Source organism: Hyperolius riggenbachi, chromosome 1, assembly GCF_040937935.1.
Source record: "Hyperolius riggenbachi isolate aHypRig1 chromosome 1, aHypRig1.pri, whole genome shotgun sequence".
Lineage (NCBI taxonomy): Eukaryota > Metazoa > Chordata > Amphibia > Anura > Hyperoliidae > Hyperolius > Hyperolius riggenbachi.
The window spans coordinates 426,459,450-426,483,024 of record NC_090646.1 but is presented as its reverse complement, the minus strand read 5'-3'; the positions used below and the strand labels follow the sequence as shown (position 1 = coordinate 426,483,024).

Genomic DNA, 23,575 nt, shown 5'->3' with positions numbered 1-23,575 from the left:
AACACACAGCACTATGTGCGGAGAAAACAAGGCACAGCACAACAACATTAAAACCTCATCCCAACTGTGAAGTATGGTGGTGGGGGCATCATGGTTTGGGGCTGCTTTACTGCGTCAGGACCTGGATGGATTGCTATCATCGAAGGAAAAATGAATTCCCAATTTTATGAAGACATTTTGCAGGAGAACTTAAGGGCATCTGTCCACCAGTTGTAGCTCAGCAGAAGATGAGTGTTGCAACAGGACAGCAACCCAAAGCATAGAAGTCAATGTAAATCAACAACAGAATGGCTTAAACTGAAAGAAAATACGCCTTCTGGAGTGGCACATTCAGAGTCCTGACCTCAACCCAATTGAGAAGCTGTGGCATGACCTGAAGAAAGTGATTTACACCAGACATCCCAAGAATATTGCTGAACTGAAACAGTTCTGTAAAGAGGAATGGTCAAAAATTACTCCTGACTCTTGTGCACGTCTGATCTGCAACTACAGGAAACGTTTGGTTGAAGTTATAGCTGCCAAAGGAGGTTCAACCAGTGAATAAATCCAAGGGTTCACATACCTTTTCCAACTGCACTGTGAATGTTTACATGCAGCTTGATTCACTAACCGGCACTAAGCCAGTTAGTGAGCCTAAAGACATAGTGGGCGCAAACCACGGAATTAAGTGGTTTGCGCCCATATATCACGCACAGCCCAGGGCAGTGCACGCACAGCCAGTAATAGTGCGTGGTACGACTATAACGTTGCACCCGCTGCCCTGTAAACGTCGCACCAAGCATTGATGCGCCGTTTTATGGGAACCCTATGCGCCGTTTTCGTCTACAGGGCAGAGGGTGCGACGTCGCACCGTGCACTATTACTGGTTGCGCGCGCACTGCCCTGAGCTGTGCGCGATGTAGCTTTGCGGGACTATTAGTGCCCGCAAAGCTACTTTTCAGGCACTAAGTGGCTATTCACTCCGTCGCTATCACTTAGCGACGGTTAGTGAATCAAGCCCATGGTGTGTTCAATAAAAACATGGAAACATTAACTCTATTTTTGGGAATATAAGACTCACTTTTTCTCCCCAAAAGTGGGGAAAAAAGTCACTGCATCTTATAGTCCAAAAATGCAGGGAGTTCCTGACTTGTGAACACCTGCCAATGCAAACCTCCAACCCATCGCAATGTCGGGGACTCGCTGTACTATGCCTATGCAGAGGAGGACACAGGGGGACAAACGGAGGACACAGGGGGACACAAATGGGCATAGAGGAGGACACAAGGTGGATACAAAGGGGCATAGAGGAGGACACAAGGAGGACAAATGTGGACAAATGAGGACACAAGGGGGACAGAGGAGGACACAAGGAGATACAAGAGGTACAAGGGGGCATGAGGTACAAAGGGGGCATGATCCACAAGATGCTCCTTCAGCATGGATGAACTAGGTTTATATATATATTATTTTCCCCTAGTTTTTGTCCTATAAACCTAGGTGTGTCTTATGGTCAGGAGTGTCTTATATTCAAAAAAATACGATAATTATTTGTGTAGTATTAGTTCAAGCAGACTGTGATTGTCTATTGTTGTGATTTAGATGAAGATAAGATCACATTTTATGACTAATTTGTGCAGAAATCCATATAATTCCAAAGGGTTCACATACTTTTATTGCTAATGTAAATGAATAAACTTGTTTATTTTTAACAATCCAAACTTGTGAAGAAAAAGCACACAGGGATGCCGGGAGCCCAGTCTGGTGCAATATTGTTAGGTCACAATGGTAGCGCTAATGAGACTTTGTAGATATACTCACAAGGTTGGGTTGCTTGGGAGGCAACCACTTGAGAGAGCATGTGGGGAAGTACCCTCCCCACTCGGCCTTGTTGATGTACTCTGTCGGTCACAGCTACAGAATAAAAACTAGCCTGAAATTTGTCCCCTTAAATCAGGGGTTGATTATAGGGAAACTAGTAAGCAGTAGGAGGTGCCCAAAAAAATCAATATACACATTTATAGGATAACGTAATATGGTAACAGACTGGACTAGCTTTCATGTACACCAAGAAGATATGGGGTTCAAAGCCTACCTTCAAGGAGTAGATGTAAAGCAATGTTGAATTCAAAAACTTTTTCTTATCTTTATTATGCTCGTTTAGGACAACGCTGTATAAACCGATACCTCAGGTCAAATGTCGTGCCTTTAACAAAAATTGTGTTTCACTCTGGGTACCCAGAGTGAAACCCGATTTTTATTAAACCCAATTTTAGACAGTGGAGTTCTTTGCCAGCATGTGATTGACACTGCATCAGGCTTAGTGAAAAGCAAGATGGGGAGCACCAATGCAAAGCGGCAGTGGCAGACCCCAACCCCAGTGCCTCTTGGGGTCAGCAAAGTCCAATAATGAAAATGGGTCGGCACCACCAAAGTATATTGTAGCTCTTTATTCATAAAAAGCAGCCATCGCCGCTGGGAGACTAATGGCGGAGCACAGCTCCGTCAACCATGCAGAGATGCGCGCACATCGGCATGCGCAATCTCCTGTAAAACACGCCACCAGGACTGCATGCGATCGGCGTTAGGCGGTACTGGGGCTGCCGCCGCATCCATGCCGATTGGTGTTGAGCGGTCCTCAAGAGGTTAAATACTATTCCCCTCTGAATCATAACAACTTGGAGGGTGAAGTAATTTGGGGTCCGGCGATCACTGGAACCCTGAATTACCCTTAGGGCTCTTTCCCACTACAGAATGCTTGCACAAATGTGATTTTGTGCAAGCATTCTCAATGCACGGAATGTACATCGTGGTGCGTTAAAGTGCAGAGGTCAGCAGCCGCAGCACAATGTAACCCATCGGGAAAACGTGTGATAAAATGTTCCCAGACGCAATTCATCGTAACGCATGAGAACACACAGCTGTACTGTGAACAACATAACATGAAATTCTATGGACTTTCATGTGACCATGTGGATCGCACACTATGTCAAAACTGACAGCGCAGCGCATAGTGTGACTGAGCCCCTACGCACCCCGCGCACTATAGCATTACTGCTATACTGACACCTAGTTTCAGCGCTTGTGCGCTGAGCGCCGTAACCACCTGCCTCATGCTTTGGTCCCTGCCCTTGCGAGCTTACAATCTAATAATAAATGTAAATCTTATGAGAGGAACACATAGCTTTCATAAACATACTGGGGTGTAGAAAGGGTAAAATGCCCTATAACACACTGTGAAGCATTCATGAATATTATAATAACAAATGATAGAAAATGAGCCCTCGTTTACCTGCAAGCTATAGATGCTCTGCTGACCACAAGGAGTTAATATGTCAGCCAGTTGCAGGAGGTGGGAGGGATCAGCGGATGCCTCTATGCTATGTAATAACGAGCTCAGTGCTGTACAGAGAAGAACTGCTGCTGGGGCTGGAGTGATCTCAAGCAGGTGCACACTTTTTGGGGATACCGGGAATACAGAATATCACTGGGACTTGCTTTTCTAAAGTTACTTCACTCTGATAATAACTTTGCGTTAGTTTGTGGGCACACTGATCTCCTGCTGGCCACGTCTGCAGTCCGTCCTCCACCTGTTCCTGGAGCGCAGCTCACCTCTCTGCATGCAATATCTCTGTGAAGCTCAACCACTAAGCAAAGGATAATCAGATATTTAAAAGTGAAGTCACGACTGGGACCCTGCGATCGGGGCGGTGCTTGTTTGCTGTAAGCTGCGTTACAGTGTTGATATTGTGGGAAGTGAAGGATTGAGGTTATCTCGTTCCTATCAGTGACTGTGAGTGGGCTGATCACCTGTGCTTGGAAGAGTAGCTAAACTTGGACAAGTTTTGTGTCTTCATTTGTTTTGATGGCAAGCGCCCTGGACGCCTGGGTCGAGGAGACTTCTCCTCCTTGTATGTGGAGCTCGGGGTGAGTCCAGCAGGGGTGGAACACCTCTTCATTATATCTGGATAAACGGGACTAACACCTTCCAGGACAGCTTTCCGAAGATGGCAGAAGCAAATCGGGACTCTAATACAGGGGAATCACAAACGTCTTCCAGACCTTCAGGAAGTGAGGAGCAACATGAGGAGGAGAACTTCAGTCCAGCTTGGAAAGACTTCCAACTACGCCTGGGAGAAGAGTCCAACTACATCCCAAAGTGAGTAACAGCTGTCACCTGGCTTCTGGGGAGTTTCTGGAGGTCTTCTCTTGGTTTTCATTCATTTTTTTCATATGATACTTTGATGGTGCTCAAAATTTGTTCAGTAATATAAGCTATAATACTACTAGTATAACAGCCACTATTGCTGTCTTATGTCTGAATATACCACCTAGTCTATTATTAATGACCAGGTGTGCCATGCAAGTGAACTGTCAACCTACAGTGCCAGAAATGTATCCAGAATGTTTTCATGATAGGAATCCTATATCAGGAAAGAAAATGGGCTTGAAATTAGATCAAGGGTCTTATAAACAAGATGTAATATTATTTATATGTATATTTATACTTATTTATATTTATATAACCATATAAACAGGTCCATAAAATCAAAATCACTGAAGCACTGATACATCAGCTAAAAGTGTCTGCATATGTCTATATATATATATATATATATATATATATATATATATATATACTGGAAATATCTATCTATCTATCTATCTATCTATCTATCTATCTATCTATGTGAATATATATATATATATATATATATATATATATATATATATATATATATATATATATATATATATATATATATATTTGTTATTGTTATTATTATTATATCCTATTTTTTTTTTTTAATGAACCTGTATTTTTGGTTACTTACTGATATTATATCTTGATTGTAACACCTTTTATCTTCTTTCAAGCTAGTGTGTGTGTGTTGCATCTTTGAGATATTGTGGTTCCAACAATTTGGTTATCAAAAATGTCACTTGGAGCCTTTACTAGCCGAGGGAAACCCTTCTACCTGGGTGATTCTTAGGTGAAACATTTAGACACCTGCCACCGGAGAGGGAAGCCTTTTGATCCTCCAGAGGTATTCCCTATCCTCCTCTGTCTCTCAGTTCCAGCGCTGGGACCCCCGAAGTCAGGACTCGTGCACACTACATGCAATTACAATTTGTGATTTTGACATGGTTTTACATGCGTTTGCGATTTTTAATCAGTACTGCTTGCTGTGTTTTTGTTCTGCGTTTTTTTCTTTTTGTTAGTATCCAGGGAATATCGGAATCGAAAATCAGATTTGCAGTGTGCAAGGGGGCCTTATGATGGAGCTTGCACTGGTGTAGACAGCTCGCACATGCACACTAGCAGGAAGCAGCCGTGAAAAAAGTCAAGCCCATTCAGCTCCGTGCTAGTGTGCAGGTGTGAGCTGTTTGTGTCTGTGCAGTGCGGACGAGCTCTGTCGAACTTTGGTCCGAGCGCGGAATGGAAGGGAATGCCTCTTGAGGATCTTCATAGTGCAGGTGAGCTCCGTTGAAAAGCCCTTGTTGACCGGTTTGAGGCGGTCTCAGGGCTAAAATGGCAAGGAGGTGGCTTGACTGGAGAAGCCTCTGAAGGATCCAGAGGCAGCACTTTACCGAGGTTAGTACCCAATTTGGGCACTTTTTTTCCCCCCTTCAGATATAATTTAAGGCTCGGTCCACACGTGTCAGGTTGCAGATCGGATCCCGTTTCAAATGGATCCATTTTTTGTAAAAAAAAAAAAGGTTTCCCCTCCGTTCTGCAAAAAGTGTCCTTTTTGCAGCATACGTTTCCAGTTCATGAAAACCGATCCCCAGCCCTGGCAGGAAGGGGGGCAGCGGGTACAGCGGCGGGGTGAGGGGTTGTATTCCCCCCCCCCCTTCCCAGGGGCTCCCCTTCCCTGCTTCCCCTCCAGCTAGTTTCTTTTAAAATGTATCCATCAGCGAGCAGGGTACTTACTTCCTTGTGTTCCACAGCTCGCTGCGTCACTTCCTGCAATGCCGCCCTCAGTACTTCAGAGGGTGGCACTGCAGGAAGTGATGCGAGTGGTGAAACGCAAGGAAGTAAGTTCCCTGCTCGCTGCTTTCTGATGGATACATTTTAAAAGCAACTAGCTGGAGGGGGAGCGGGGAAGGGAGATCCCAGGTGAGGGGGGTCCGACCCTCCCCACCGCGGTGCCCGCTGCCCTCCCCACCCACAGACAGGACTGGGACACTGGAAAATGATCCGTTTCTGTGTCCAAAGCTGTCTGTGTAGAGGGAGATCCGTTTTTACATTGATTTTCACTACCCGTGTGTATCCAGGGTCCGTGAAAACCCTGCAAATCCGGACCCTCCGTTCAGTTTTTAAAAGTGGATCACCCACGGATCCGTTTTTGAAGTGGGTGAAGACGGACGCTATTTTTAACATTTTGTATCTGTGGCTCCGGTTTTGGTCCGTGCCCCAAAACGGAGCCACGGATACGTTTTCAACTGTGAACCGAGCCTAACTGTGCTCCCTTTGGTACCTACCACTGTAACTGAAAGTATATTTAACAGATTCTCCCACAATGCAGTTCTGCAAAGAAATCCTGAGCCTTGAAATGTCTCACCTAAACAAAGTTCAGTCTCCACCCATGGTATTGCATATCACAGTTTGGAAAACTGTGTAATAAACTAATGTTGGTAAATCTACCTGAATTAGTTAAACTGCATTAGAACATGCATCAATCATAGTTTGTTTGTTGAAAGTTTTACTTGCTTATATTTAACGACAGAAATGTTGGGTTTGAAATGTGGCTGTGTAGCTTTATTCATTGTACCACATGGTGGATTTTTTCATAGATGTTATCATAACTGGCTAAGATATGCTTTTCTTTTATTCTGAATTATCTTATCAAAAATATTTATAATTTGCTAAAAAATGGTATTGGCAATAGGCACCTTTACTGAGATCTTTTATCCAATGAGTAATGTGAGGTTAAAAAAACAAAAAACTTCATCATACAGCTGTTACTTGAAATGTAGACAATAATACTGTCCTTGCATAGCCTAGGTGAATTCTCAGTGCCAGCATGATGGATGGTGATGGTTCCAGCTTGTAGTGTAGCAACATCTGCAAAGCCAGTGGTTGTCTAACTTGTAATATGTTTTGGGCCTTATGCAAGAGAGCAGAATGGAAATGGTTTTCAGAAACTGGATTTCAGTTTACCAGTTGTATACGTACAATAAGGATATCTAGGTACTGTGCATTGAAGCACCGCCTATATTAGTCTTTAAAGAGGAACTTCAGTGAAAATAATGTAATAAAAAGTGCTTCATTTTTACAATAATTATGTATAAATGATTTAGTCAGTGTTTGCCCATTGTAAAAGCTTTCCTCTCCCTGATTTACATTCTGATATTTATCACATGGTGACATTTTTACTGCTGGCAGGTGATGTCACTGGAAGTAGCTGCTGCTTGCTTTTTTGGCAGTTGGAAACAGCTGTAAACCTCTATTTCCCACAGTTCAACGAGGTTCACAGACAGGAAACTGCCAGGACCATGGGAGGGGTATCACCACAATACCACAATATCAGCCATACAGAGCCCCCTGATGATCTGTTTGTGAAAAGGAATAGATGATATGTTTGTGTAAAAGGTGGTATCCGCTACTGATTGGGAGGAAGTTCAATTCTTGGTCACGGTTTCTCTTTAGTCTTTTAAATATGGTAACAACCGATTTTCTACGAACTAATTTGTTTTAGAAACTTTCTGTATGTTTTAAATAAAGTTGAAAATTCACACCCGTGGCCACCCTTGCTGACCATTCTGGACACGGCATTTGCACCATCCAGTCATTTTTTTTTTTTTTTTTTTGTTCTACATGACTATCTGTGCACATCAAAACAAAATATGTTCAAATAGTACAAGAAAAAAACACAATCATATCCATGGCATACAGTGCATCTGGAAAGTATTCACAGTGCATCACTTTTCCACATTTTGTTATGCTGCAGCCTTATTCCAAAATGGATTAAAATAATATTTCCCTCAGAATCCTATGTACAACACACCATAATGGCAACATGAAAAAAGTTTACTGGAGGATTTGGCAACTTTATTAAAACATAAAAAAAAAAAAGTGAAATCCCGTGTACATAAGTATTCACAAGTTTGCATATGTGTATCAGCGCCCAGGAAACAAAGTGGCCGCTGCTGAGAGAAGAACAATGTCCAGAGTTCACAAGCAGGTAAATTATAAATGACCACCGCAGAGTCCAAAAACAGAAGATGAGTCTGCAACAAAGAATAAGATCAGGCAAATCTCCACCACAATAAATATTGAGGTCACGGCACAGCTCTGCATTCATGGATACCCAGAAAAAGGAAAGAGGCTTACCAGCTGGTGACAACCCACATTATAAGGTTGTATCAACGATTTGGTAGGACATCAGGAAGCAACAGTCTGTCCAGGATCCACCAATTCAGCAATGATTCCTCTCACAAATGGATATCAATAGTAAACATCATAAAAACACAAACAAACGGCAACTCTAAGTGTAAACCGTTTTAATATAGAGTTTTCATAGTAAAAACAGCATAAAAACAAAACTTACATACGGGGCCCATGCAATGAGAACCCCGAGAAAGTTGCACGAGTGTATGGGTCAGCAGTAAAGGACAGTATAAAGGTGCCGCCTGTCTCCTTCCCGACCGGTTTCGCAAACTAGCGTCAGGGCTCCCCTGACTAGGTTCCCCTGACGCTAGTTTGCGAAACCAGTCAGGAAGGAGACAGGCGGTACCTTTATACTGTCCTTTACTGCTGACCCATACACTCATGCAACTTTCTCGGGGTTCCCATTGCATGGGCCCAGTATGTAAGTTTTGTTTTTATGCTTTTTTTTTTTTTATGCTGTTTTTACTATGAAAACTCTATATTAAAACGGTTTACACTTAGAGTTGCCGTTTGTTTGTGTTTTTATGATGTTTACTATTGATATCCATTTGTGAGAGGAATCATTGCTGAATTGGTGGATCCTGGACAGACTGTTGCTTCCTGATGTCCTACCAAATCGTTGATACAACCTTATAATGTGGGTTGTCACCAGCTGGTAAGCCTCTTTCCTTTTTCTGGGTATCCATGAATGCAGAGCTTTGCCGTGACCTCAATATTTATTGTGGTGGAGATTTGCCTGATCTTATTCTTTGTTGAAGACTCGTCTTCTGTTTTTGGACTCTGCGCTGATCATTTATAATCAACAAAGGCTGTGAATACTTATGTACAGTACTTTGTCTATGCACCTTGGGCAACAATTACAACCTCACATCTTTTTGAATATGATGACACCAGCTTGGCACACCTATCCTTGGCCAGTTTCGGCCATTCCTCTTTGCAGCTCCACCAGGTTGGTTGGGAAGTGTCGGTGCACAGCCATTTTAAGATCTCTCCAGAGATGTTCTATTGGAATCAAGTTTGGGCTCTGGCTGGGCAACTCAAGAACATTCACAGAGTTTTCTTCCAGTTCCTGACACTAAAAAACCTTGCCACAGCATGATGCTGTCACCACTATGCTTCACTGTAGCAATGGTATTGGCCTAGTGATGAGCAGTGCCTGGTTTCTTCCAAACGTGATGCCTGGCATTCACACCAAAGAGTTCAATATTTGTCTAATCAGACCAGAGAATTTTAATTCGCATGGTTTGAGAGTCCTTCAGGTGCCTTTGGGCAAACTCCGGGTGGGCTGCCACATGACTTTTACTAAGGAGTGGCTTCCATCTGGCTATTCTGCCATACAGGCCTGATTGGTGGATTGCTGTAAAGATGGTTGTCCTTCTGTAAGGTTCTCCCCACTCCACAGAGAACCTTTGCAGCTCTGACAGAGTTTCCATCGGGTTCTTCATCACTTCCTTGACTAAGGCTCTTCCCCCTCCATCGCTCAGTTTAGATGGCTGGCCAGCTTTAGGAAGAGTCCTTGTGGTTTTGAACTTCCACTTGCGGATGATTGAGGCCACTGTGCTCACTAGAACCTTTAAAGCAGCATACATTTTTCTGAAACCTTCCACAGATTTTTGCCTCAAGACAATCCTGTCTCTGAGGTCTACATACAATTTCTTTGACTTTGTTTGGTTTGTGCTCTGACATGAACTGTCAACTGTGGGACCTTTTATATAGGCAGGTGTGTACATTTCCAAATCATGGCCAATCAACTGACTTTACCACAGGTGGACTCCAATTAAGCTGCAGAAGAATCTCAAGGATGATCGGGGAAACGAGATGTGCCTGAGCTCAATTTTGACCTTCATGGCAAGGGCTGTGAATACTAATATACATGTGCATTCTCATATTTTTATTTTTAATACATTTTCCAAAAACCTCAAGTATACTCGTTTCACGTTGTCATTATGGAGTGTTTGTGTGTGTGTAAGAAAAAAATGAATTTAAAACCATTTTGGAATAAGGCTGTAACATGACAAAATGTGGAAATGGTGATGCGCTGTGAATACTTTCCGGACGCACTGAAAAATGACAGTTCCCAATAGCCGCATTAAAAACCTGTCACACAGTTCAGCCTCTGAACTGCTGTGATGAATCTGCACTGGAATGCTGAGCAAATGCCTATGATGCCTATGACACAGGACAGATCCCTCTCTCTATCCAACCAAACACCCCCCCCCCCCCTTCCTACCCCATTGAAATGTGCTTCAAAAGTAATTAATTATTTTAATAGCCAGCAAGTGGAATTTCATTTTTTTATTAGGGGTGCCACAACAGGTCTTGGCCCTTGTGGTTGTGTTAGCAACCTTTATCACCTCCAGTCTAACTTTTGCCACCAGTCTTCCAGTAATGCCTGAACATGTCATGTGCATTTCCTAGTGATAAATAAAAAGTATTTTTGAAATTGACTGCTTGAGTAATCAAATAGAATGTAAGTCCACCACTACTTATTTTTAAAGGACATTCAAGGTGACATGAGATAGACATGTATATGTACAGTGCCAAGCACACAAATAACTTAGCTGAGTTTAAAATCAGGTACGCAATTGACAATTTCTGTCTGGGTCGGGACCGGGTTGGACTATAGCATAACCCTCACTGATAAGAAATTGCAGCCATATAACACTTTCCTGTCAGTTAATGGCTTATGAGAGTAGGCTATTTAAAAAAAAAAAAAAAAAAGGTAATAGTTCACATTTTAGCTCTGGCATACTTCAATTAATGTGTCACTGAACAGAGACAAGGAAACAGTAATAACTTAAAAAATAGATTTAAATTTAAAATCAAACTGTGGGATATCTTAAAAAGTCATTTTTACAAGAAGGGGGATAGGTACAATTGTTTATCTTATTAGTTAATTTTCACCCCGGATGTCCTTTAACAATTTTATAGTTGTTGGTACCTTTTGTTATATCATTAGTTGTATTGCCCGTTGTCCACCCTTGGGGGAGTGTGTCGCCCCTTTTTGTTACTACATATAACTACTTCGTAACTCTAGTGGGGTCGGGTCTAATCTCCCCACCTGCCTTTACAGTGGTTACATTGGAGGTAACCCAGACTTGTGATTTGAGACTTCATATACCTTCTGGCATACTACATTACTGTATATTGGGCTCTCGGTTATCTTCTATGTTCAAACAAGTAGATTTTTTTTTATTTTATTTATTTTTTTTCATCGTTTTTTATTAAATTTTTTACAGTTTAAACCATACATTATCATTTTGTCAATGAATTAGATTAAAAGGTGTTTTCATAAAACCTTACACCCCCCCCCCCCCCCCCATCACTTTCTCCTTGCTCTAGCATGGTAAAATGTGTTTATGGCGCATATATAATCCGTTACCATTGGCCATATTGGTAATGCTGGGAATACACGGTTCGGTTTTAAAGCTGATAAGATGGTTCGATAGCTAATTTCCGACATGTCCAATCTCCCATTCGATTCTTTGGCCGCTTGTTTTCTGATCGAAGTGAATGGAAAAAGATAAGAAAAATGATCGGAAGATAAGAGAATTGAGAGCTGAATCGAGCGGCAAAAGCGATCGGGAGCAAAAACGCACTGCAGAGACGAACCGTGTATTCCCAGCGTAAGAGTCAGTTCATATCCAGTTCTAATCTTCCTAGGGTGCCTATATAAGTTGCTCTTTCGCATACCAAGAGGTATATTTGAAAGGGGTGACTAAAGCCTTCAGGTACTGTGAGGACATGTTGGAAAACAAGTTCTTGTTGTACACTAAGTGAAGAATCATTTGGTACCCTTATCTTTATGGAGACATGCATTCATCCATTTTCAGGGCGACTTTGCTACAATGGAAGGTAAAGGAAATGCGCAAAGCGATCACAAATTGCTTTATCCGGCGATTGCGTTCTCGCTGTTATAAATAAATACATTGTATTTATTTATTTCCGGGTGAAAGAGTTAACTTCCTGACTGACGTCAGGAAGTGAAAAAACGGAATCGCTCTGCAAAAGCGCTTTGTACAAAATTGTAGCACGCAGTGGAGCGCTGGGAGGGAGGAGGGGGGCTCGGGGTGGTCGGGGGAATCGTGCGAAAAAGCACAAAATGCGGCCTGTAGCGAATCGATTTTAGATGTTAACAAAGCCTAAATGTTAACCATTTATTATCATCCAAATTCAGTAAATTACCTAGTTTGGTTATATCCATTGTCATTTTCTTGCAGGATGCCTGGGGTAAAACTAGGGTTGCCCTCTAATGGCATATACTTCCATTGTAGCAAGTACATTTTTTTTTTCTTTAAAAAAAAAACATGGAATGCATGGCCATTATGCGCACACACACTGCATGCTACATTTTCATAACGTGTCTTTCTACCTATTCATTGCCATGCATAGGCAAAATGCACAGGCAAATAAAAATGCATATGTGCGCAAAAGATATTGCAACACAAGTGCATCCTGCTTTCTTGCTAGTGCAAACCAACTTTGAAATCTGAAAGAGCTCTTGGGTTTTTCACACATTTTTTTTTTTTCACAATGCAGAAATGCATTAGAACTGACAGCACATTTAAGCGGGAAAAAAACCTGGAGCTGCTTATGTGTTGTTTTTTTTTTGTTTGTTTTTTTTTTGCGCCCACCTGCACTGTTATGTGAACAGATCCTTGTACAAAAGACCATTTGTTTATACTCTCTGCTCTTTCTAGTGGCCGGAATGTTCAAAAACTGAGGTGACGTGATGAGATAGACATGTGCAGTGTTGGTAAACATTTCTGTGGAGAACACTGATGTGTTCAGTGTTGTGTGCCAAACACACAAATAACTATGCTGTGTTATCTCTGACTATTGAATAACCCTCAATGATAAGTAATTACAGCCATAAAACACTTTCCTGTCAGTAAATGGCTTCTGGGAGCAGGAAAGAGATAAAAAGGGTCAATAATTCATAGATTTGAGCACTGGCATATTTCAATGAAGGCATCATTGAGCAGAGACAATGAAACAGTAAAAACTTAAAATCTAGATTCAAATATAACATAAAACTGTGGGACATCTAAAAAAGTAATTTTTAGGAGAATGAGGATAGATACATTTGTTTTTCTCATTAGTTAATTTTTACCTCGGATGCCCTTTAAAGAAAACCTGTACTGAAAAAAAGTTCCCCTGGTGGGGTACTCACCTCAGTAGGGGGAAGCCTCTGGACCCTATCGAGGCTTCCCCCGTCCTCCTGTGTCCCACTGCGGTCTCGCTGCAGCCTCGAACGCACAGGCGACAAATCCGACAGCCTGTGCAATATTTAACTTTTCGGGTTCCAGCGGGGACGCAGTTGTGGCTCTTCTGACGGATATAGGCGAAAATAGCCAATCTCCATCGGGTCTGCTCTACTGCGCAGGTGCAGGAGACTTGCGCCTGCGCAGTAGAGCGGCCCGACGGAGATCGGCTATTTTCGCCTATCTCCGTGGGTAGAGCGGAAACTGCGCCTGCACTGGAGCCAAAAGATAAATAGTTACATCGCTGCCGCTCCGGGAGGAATTTCTCCGCCGCTGTGGGACCGAGGAGGACAGGGGAAGCCTCAATAGGATCCGGAGGCTTCCCCCACTTGAGGTGAGTACCCCCCAGGGGAGTTTTTTTTCATTACAGATTTACTTTAAAGGGGTTCTTTTGCGAATGAGGAAAAAAAAAAGTGGTTTATGCATAAACTATTAAACATCCTTCTAAAATAGTGTTAAAAAAATAAAAAATAAAATTATTTCATCAATACAACATGTGATGGATGACGGACTGGGAATCCATTTGTTAGAGGTGTTTTTTGTTGTTGTTTTTTTACTTTCATTTCACAACCATAACTCCTGCCTACCTAGTTTTCAGTGGTATAATCCACTGCTGGCAGGAATCGCTGTTACAGCTGAGCTCCTCAGTATGTGTTTACATTGGGAGTCTGGTTGCCTAGCAACAATCTTTGCAGAGAGTCGTTTGTGCAAAGAGTCATAAGCTGCTGGGAGAATCAGCCAGAGTCAGTCCCATCCACACCATATGATTCTTTGTCAGATTAGATTCAATTTGATTCGATTCATTGATTCGATGTCCAATTCATGATTCGATTCAATTTGAATCAAATGTGAATGTGTATGGTGTTTATTTTCAGGCGCATAATAGAATAAAGGTGGCCGTACACTTTATTTATTTATTTTTTTTAAACATTTTATTGAAATATAACATCCAACATCATAAAAAGGAAAAGAGAGTCTTCAAGAGAAGGCTCTCTATCATAGGATATAGCATATTCTTTAGGATATACAAAACAGAACTAAGTTAACAGTGATACAGCAGCAATCTCATAACAGTGTACTCGTTACAAGGGGACTTATTGCATGTTACATGTTGCATAAAACAGTTCAGACACCCTTTAAGGGGGGGGGGGTATCAGTATCACAGATGGAACTGGCAGAGAGAGGGTTACATGTGGGTCGGCACTTATTGACATTCTATGAGGTTACTTGACATGTGGGTCTCATCCTATAAACATCTCAGGGATCTTGGCTAGTTTTGATGGATGCTTGTTTTATTGTTACCCTATAGATGCGGCAGTTCAAGTGCTAATGCTAATTATAGCTAGAGTAGTGGTCTTATTACATTATTATTATTAGGGGGTTCCTGGGTATTAAGCATATTCTGGTCGTATGGTGTATTAATAATTTTCCAGTATCATCGACTAGTGGGAAGAAGTGGGACTTAATATTTGTTTGTATTCATCACTATCTTTGAAGTCAATCCATAGTGCCCAGGTGTTGTAAAATTTATCTCCTTTATATGCTTTCAAGGCTATCAATTCCTCTATCTCATGTATTTGGTTAATTTTCCCAAACCAGAGTTTCAGTGAGGGAGGGTTGGGTGTTTTCCATAATAGTGGGATGCACGCCTTAGCAGCGTTGATCATGTGACATGTTAGTGAGGACTTATATTGATGTGGCGCTTCTTGGCACAAGTGAAGTAGGTATTGATCTGGGGACATTTGCAAGTCGACAGTCGTGATTTTCTTAATATAGGATTGTACCTTTTCCCAAAACCCCTTGATCCCATCACACAGCCACCAAATATGCATCAAGTTTCCTACATCTGAGTTGCACCTCCAGCAAGTGTTGGGGATTGAGTTTAACATATTGTGTAGGGTCTCTGGGGTTCTGTACCAACCAGAGAGCAGTTTAAAATTACACTCCTGCATGACAGTGTTCAGCGAGCTCTTAAAGGTTAATGAACATATTTTAGTCCAATCATCCTCTGAGTATTGTTTACTTAAAATTTTTTCCCATTTTTCCTTGAATAGGAATCTAGGATTTTGCATTTGGTCTAAAATTATTTTGTACAAGCGCGAGAGAAGATGTCTATGAGGGGTGGCCTGCTTACAAAAATTTTCAAAAGGGGTAAGTGGTCTCGACAGAACCCCAGATTTAGCCCAGTGTTGTGCATAGCTTCTTACTTGCAAGTATGTCCAGAAAGGTACTTTTTCAGAGGAATCGGCTAACAATGAAGAGTAGGTAGGGAAGGTCCCATCAGCCATCAGTTCCCCCGCTAGTAAGTTGGGTGACAATGCAAAGGAAGGTAAAAATTGAGGGTGTTGTCCAGGAGGGAAGTCAGGGTTGTATCGTAAAGAGGTAAATGGGCCTGGAATAGAGGAGATAGGGGTTCCCTGGCAGAGGGTCTTAAAGTTCTTTAAGGTTGCTCCTATTAAGGGGTGTGTATTGATTTCAGAGTTCATCTCTGAATATGCCTTGGAGGGGGGGCACCATGGGAGCCACAGTATTGGTCTGGAGTAGAATTCATTTTCCAAGAGTACCCAATCCTTAGAATTAACGTTACAGTGCCAATGTGCTACTCTAGTGAGGTTGGCGGCCTGGTAATAGGCCCACAGGTCGGGGAGACCTAGACCTCCTCTGTTTTTAGGATAGCAAAGTTTTAGAACTTTTGAGTCTAGGGGATTTGGCTCCCCAGACATATCTAGTGATTATAGATTGTAACCTCTTAATCCAAGTTTTGGGAAGATATATGGGTAGGGCCTGAAATACATACAGCATTTGAGGGAGAGTTGTCATTTTAATGCTTGCTACTCTACCAAACCAGGATAAAGGTCTTCCACTCCATTTCCCCAAGTCCTTTTGGATTGATTCCATGAGGGGGAGGTAATTTTCCTTAAATAGCTCTGACAGTTTTCTAGTGATCTTAATGCCTAGGTAGGTGAATTTATGGGTTTCCCACTTAAATGGAAAGTTTTTGTGGCATTGTTGTGCTAGTAAGTCTGGCATAGAGATGTTCATGGCTGCGGATTTACTGTAGTTTATTTTCATATTGGATCATTTCCCGTAGGCGTCAAATGCATGAAGTAAATTAGGCAAAGATATTAAAGGCTCAGTTATGAAAAAATCAAGTCGTCTGCATATGCAGCTATTTTATATTCTTTAGAAGCGATCCGCACGCCATGAACATCTGGATTTGAACGGATTTCTACTAGGAAGGGTTCGAGTGTCAGGGCGAAGATAAGTGGTGACATTGGGCATCCCTGCCTGGTGCCATTTCTTAAGAGAAAACTATCTGAGAGTGTGTAATTCACTTTAACTCTGGCAGATGGGTTTGAGTATAGTATAGAGATCCAGGTTCTCATATTTTCCCTGATTCCCGCGTCCTGTAGGACCGCTTCAATGTAGTCCCATGCTACTCTATCAAAGGCCTTCTCGGCGTCGGTGGAGAGAAGGAGTCCCCCCACCGACCGCCGAGAGAGCCAATGATGTATGTTTATGACTTTAGTTGTATTGTCCCTGGCTTCACGTCCTGGGACAAAACCAACCTGATCTTTGTCTATCCAGTATGGCATATGAGGCGATAAACGTGTGGCTAAGATTTTGGAGAATAATTTAAGATCATTGTTTAACAGTGATATGGGACGATATCCAGCACATGAGAGGGGGTCCTTTCCTTCTTTGGCAATCACTGTTATGTGGGCTTGAAGTAGTTCTTGTGAGTGGGAAGGGTCTTTTATCATGTTGTTGAAGGCCTTTAGGAAATGTGGGCAGAGTAGATTATTAAATTTACGATAGTAAGGAATTGAAAAGCCATCAGGCCCCGGGCTCTTTCCTGCTGGGGTGTTTTTTAGTGCTAAAAAAGAATTCCTCAGGAGTGATTTCTGATTCTAGTTTTTCCAAGTCTGAGTCAGGTAGGCGAGGTAGTGAGTTTTTTTGCAGGAAGGCTCTAATTGAGTGCTCTCTAGTTACTTTATTTTGAGGGAGCTGTAGGTTATAGAGGTCGCTGTAGTAAAGTCTGAACTGTTCGGCTATATCATCTAGTTTGTTTGTGACACTGGAGTCAGTTTTTCGGATAGCATTTACCTGAAGTTGCATTGTCCTTTGTTTCAGTATTCTGGCAAGCATTTTGCCTGGCTTATTAGCTTGTTCATAGAAGTCATTTTTCCTATGGAGAAAGGTCTTTTGAGCCCGTCTGTTTAAGGTCCTTAGTAAATTTTGCCTAGCCTCAGTGATCTCGTTCATGTCATTTCGGTCAGGTGCTTTTTTATGTTTCAGTTCTAATTCTCGTAGCGTTTTGGTTTGATGGCTGATGAGACCCTCCATCTCCTTTTTAAGCTGGGCACCTAGGCTTATGAATAAACCTCTTATTGTTGGTTTGTGTGCCTCCCATGTGGTCATAGGATTTGTGTCTTCGTTAGCATTCAAATCAAAGTATTCTTTTAAAGCTATCTTTATTTTCTGTACTGCCTCTTCCCCTGCTAAGATATTAGGGTTGAGTCTCCACAACCATTGCTTGGGGTGGGTATCTTTTTTATGAAGCCTGGTGGTGACTGGTGCATGATCTGAAATTGATATTACACCAATCTCAGAGTTTTGGAGTCTGTGAAGGTCTCTCTGCATGATCAGAACATGATCGATTCTGGTATACTTTTGATGTAAAGCTGAAAAAAAGGAGTAGTCTCTTCCCGTTGGGTTAGCTAATCTCCATGAGTCAATTAGTTGCATGGAGTTCAAAGTATGTTTAATATGTTTTATGGCTGAGTACGGAAGGGAAGATTTCCCATCTGAAGTGTCCATCATTGGATCTAGAGAGACATTAAGGTCACCCCCAATCAGCAAGAGGCCCTCACAGAAACCCTTCAATTTGGTCACTATGGTTCGGAGGAACCTCGGTTGTTTAGAGTTTGGAGTATAGATTGAGACCAGTGTGGTTAACTCTCCATTCATTTTGCCTTTGATGAATAAGAATCTACCCTTTTCATCACGTACTATGTCAAGTAATTTAAATGATAATCGCTTATGGAGGGCAACCATAACTCCTTTAGTTTTGGAAGAGGCATCTGTTGCATGGTAGATCTGCGTGAAATATTTATCTTTGATTGAGGGTATTTGATCCCTTCGGAAATGTGTTTCCTGTATGAGACCCACATCCGTGTTTAGCTTATGCAGTTCCAGAAATAAGGAATGCCTTTTTGGAGGGATTATTAAGGCCCTTTACGTTATAAGAAGTGATGGAGAGAGGAGTCATGACTGCCCTCTGGAAAGCGAGGGGGAGTATATCAACAAAAAGGAAAAAAATAAAAATCACAAACATTAAAGTTCTGAGCAGGATACTCATCCTGTACCCCTTTAGGGTGTAAATCTTGTGGTTCTGAACCGTGGTTTGTCCTGTAGTTAGATTTAAGGTTTTTAATCTAATGAGTGCTGCTGTATAAGAACTAGAAATTTTATCCCCGGGAGCACCAATTATCAAGTGGTGTATCCCTGTAAACTGGGATATCTTGGGGTATATATCTATAGGCAGGGAGTAATAAAAGGATGGGAGTCAGTATTGGACTGCCTATGTATCTACCCCTGGCGGGGAGAGATGGTCAGAGAGGCCAAACAAGAGGCTGATTTCTTATGTGAAATAAAAAGAGATCTACTAAGTGTCCTGAGGGCTCCCTGTCCCTCTATCTCCCCCACCCATATGAGTATACAACATATTAATAATGGCTAGGCAAAGTATATTGTTGCAGGTTGAGGTGGAGGGACGCCTGAAAAGTAGTCAGTCGAAAGAGTCAGGTGGTAACTAATACCTGTGGCATATACTATAGTAGCTTAAATATGCTTCTACGCAGCTAGAGTATCAAATCTGTTGCTATCCTATAATTACAGTTCTAGAGATATATATTAACTTTTAATACAACAATTGAATGAGGCTAATTTCAATACTTAAGCCCATCTCCTAAGAAGAAAGGGTTAGCATCAGAAGCATCTGGAAGAACATCAATAACAATCGGTGACATAGAGAGAACATTAAGAATGCAGAAAAATTGCTACTATGTGGTACAGGTATGCGTAAGTGCAGTTGAGTGCTCTTATTGGACCTTTATTTATCCCTCTCCTGACTGAGGGTGCGAGGACTCACTGTCATCCCTTGGACGGGAGCTTTCCCTGGAGCTCTCCGGGGTTGGGCTGCGGTTGATGCGTTTTCTGCGGAAAGTTCCTCGACCTCGCATGCGTCTGACATTTTGGTTAGGAAGAGAATCTGTGCCTGCGATTGCCCCCGCTGCGTACATTTGGTCTAGCTCAACAGGTAAGCGGAATTCACTGTACCAATCTGGAAGATCAATGTGTGTTATTTGCAGGACGTCACAGAATTTTTCGAGGTCAGAGGGTGTTTTTAGGAGAGCAGCCCGGTCGTTCTTAGATGCATAGAGCCCAAACGGAAATCTCCATTTGTATGTGATCCCATGCCTCTGTAGCTCGGATAGTAGTGGTCTTAATGCACGCCTGTTGCGCAGTGTAATTGGGGAGAGGTCTTGGTAAATTGTAATAGTACTGTCGTTGAAGTAGATGGTGTCCTGTTCCCTCGCCATCCGCATAATTTCTTCCTTCAGAGTAAAGTCTACCAAGCAACAGTGTCTCTGGGCTGATCATTGGGTTTAGCTCGTGGCCTCAGGGCCCTATGTGCTCTTTCCATCTCGATCGTACTCTCTTTGGGTCGTCCCAGGAGGCTATTAAAGATTGCTTGTAATGCTACCTGTATGTCTTCGTTTGGGACAGACTCAGGGATTCCCTTTACCCGTATGTTGTGGCGTCTTCCCCTATTGTCTAAGTCCTCCATGTGACGGTTCATCTCGATAAGCTGAAGGTTGTGGGAAACAGCAGATTGCTGTAGTTCCTCTATTGCTGCGTCACGGTTATTCCCTGCTTTTTCCGCCTTATCTAACCGCTCAACTAGGCCTTGCATCCCATCTTTAAGTTCCAGCATCGCCCCCATCATACTGTTCTTAATGTCAGTGGCCAAGGAAGTCATGTCTGACATTGTAGGTAGCTGGCGCATATAGTTGAACATGGCGATATTGCTTACCGGAGAGTCAGTATCGGCGGCGGGTGGGGGTTCAGCAGCACGATCAGAGGCAGTAGCGGGCGCCATGTTGGAGGCCTTGCGGTCGGCTTCAGCGGCTTTGTGTGAGCGGAAGATCGCATGAATACTCCTGTTTTGGGTGTCGGGGTCTCCCTGGGCCTTTTGAGACGAGGTGGTCTTGTTCGGTTTGCCTGCCATTTCTTTATGAAAGGGTGGGAGAAGATGTATGTCAGGAGCCCTGCCGGAGCGAGGAATTAAGCGTCCATCTTGTTCGGCATCCGGCCACGCCCCCACTTTATTTATTTTTTGGTAGAATAGATAAAAATCAAGTTCTCACTGATATTGATCATTTGTCTGGTGTCTGTGTACCATTTTGCATTATTACATATTCAATATGATTTTAGCAGAATGTTTTGAGTGTCCACTGGAACCCTGCCACCATTGGCTTTAACCTCCCTGGCGTTCTATTAAAGATCACCAGGGGGCAGCGCAGCGCTATTTTTTTAATATATATTTTTTTTTTCAATCATGTAGCTAGCCTAGCGCTAGCTACATGATGCCCCCCTCCCTTCCGCATCCCTCCCACCCCTCCGATCGCCACCGGCGCTGTAAGCCATAAGGAAATCACGTTCTTGAACGGGATCTCCTTTAGGGCTTCCCCCGTCGCCATGGCGACGCACGTCGCGACGTCGGTGACATCACAGGGAGACTCGATCCACCCCTCAGCGCTGCCTGGCACTGATTGGTCAGGCAGCGCACAGGATCTCGCCTGGGGGGGCCCTGCGTAGCGGCGGATCGGCGGCGGCGATTGGGTGAGACACACAGCAAGCAAAGTGCTTGCTGCGTGTTTAAAAAAAAAAAATTATTCAAATGGACGTAACAATGCGTTCATACCGCTAAGGAGGTTAACCTGCCCAATGCATTACCTACTGTAACTTTAATTTAGCTCATGGAATATTTTGTCTAGTGAACCTCTGTTATGAGATGTGTTTTTAAACAGTAATAAAGGTCATTTTTGATATGATTTTTTCCACTAGTCCTAAAGTACACAAATATTAAAACTTATCTGCGTCTGATAGTGCTTAGTGCTGTGGTTTCACTTCCAGCTCTATGTGATGGCTGATGCAACCTTTTACACATGCAGGCCAGGAGTTAACCAAGAAGTTTCCTAGCCGTGTGTAGAATGAAGTGATTATTGAGAAGTGCCTGACCTGAGAGCTGTATGGTAGAAACCTAGTGATCACTTGTGCTTAGGTGATTCAGACAACTAGCACAGAGCACTGCAGACACAGATATAACATAGTTATATTGCACAGTACATTGAGACATCTAGAAACCCAAATACATCCAAAACTAATGTACAGAATGATAACATCAAGGAATACAGGTACAAGTTTGTTTGATAGAATAAATACATCCTGGAGAAACGCTAGGGTCGGTCAAGCTTAGGGCTGGTCCAGATGGACGTCTGAATTAGCCGCCCAGAGTCTAGTTCCAAATGCTTTTTTGCAAGTATACAGAAAAGTGGTGAAGAGGTACTAAGCTGAGTGATGGAGAATCTACCAGAGGAAGCAGAGTTTTTTTTTGTATCTGTGGTCTAAGTGTGTCTGTAGACTATGCATAAAAGGTTGGTAAATGTAATGTTTGCTGACAGCACACTTTCAGTTCACCGGACTTATGCAATTAATGTAGCAAGGTACGCAAATAGCATAACTCGCTTAACCCCTTGCAATCCTACATTAGACTATGTTGCCAAAAAAGATCCTGTACAGCATCCGATGCTTTAGATCAAAGTGTCCGACACTTTGGTCGCCACTGGCCCTATTCCTCCCACTGCCCTACCTAATTTAAATATCATCTGGATGCATTTGGGATAATCACTAGAGGCACTGTTACCAGACCTAGTTCAGCATGGCCTCACCCTATGTGGATCTGAAGGTGCGTACACACATGCGACTATAGTCGTTTGAAACGATCGTTCCCCGATCGTTTCAAACGACGATCGTTTAAAAAAAAGCAACCAACGATGATTAAGTCTAACGACGGACGAGCTAGATCGTTAAAAACTAACGATCTAGCTTGGCGGATTTTTACCAACGACGATCGTTTGCAAAAGTAGTACATCGTTGGAAACGGTCGTTCGTACTAGGCTTGACATGCGCATTTCGCTATTTCTCAATGAAACTTCTCATTTTTATGCGCAAGCGCAATAGTTGCTTTACGTGATGTAACGTTCGTTCTAACGATCACATCGTTACACACATTTTAAAACTAACTTTACTCAGGTCGTTCTTTCATCAATTGAAAGTTCGTTCGTCGTTTACAACGAACGATCGTTGTCGCATGTGTGTACGTAGCATGAGTATCAGACAAAGTCTGACCTCGGGCTAGTAAAAAAGGGCGCATATGGCTAGTGAACAAAAAGGGCGCCGCCATAGACTGCAGTGCAAAATATCGGCTATTCGGCACCCGACAGGAAAAAAGGGCGCCTGAGAAATAGCGGTTGCAGGGATCTTGTTAACAAAAGTTTTTTAGTTTACAGCACAAGGTTTATAACAAAGATCGTTTACAAGTTCGTTTTGACTTTGTTATACTTATTTTTCGTTTTTTAAAATTTCGCTTATAGGAGCTTTAACTTAATTTCCAGGTTTTAAATTTCGCTTACAGGACTGTAAGAAGTAAATTTTCGTTTACACTTATTTTGTCATTTAAAATTCGTTTTCATATGTATAATGCTTAAATATCGTTTTCAACCTTATTATATTAGAAATACATCGCTTTTGGTATTAACTTTGTTTTTCACACTTATAATGCGTCGATTATAGTTTTATTAACACTAAT

The 23,575-nt window shown here is 42.4% G+C and overlaps 1 protein-coding gene across 1 annotated transcript in view; it reads left to right on the top strand.

The window, feature by feature from the left end:
* Positions 1-1,308: 1,308 nt before the first annotated feature.
* Positions 1,309-23,575, top strand: part of RASEF (RAS and EF-hand domain containing) — a 112,346-nt gene continuing 90,079 nt past the window's right edge. The window contains 3 exon segments of the mRNA XM_068242856.1: positions 1,309-1,364; positions 3,768-3,946; positions 3,949-4,138. Coding sequence (XP_068098957.1) covers positions 1,309-1,364; positions 3,768-3,946; positions 3,949-4,138 — 425 coding nt within the window.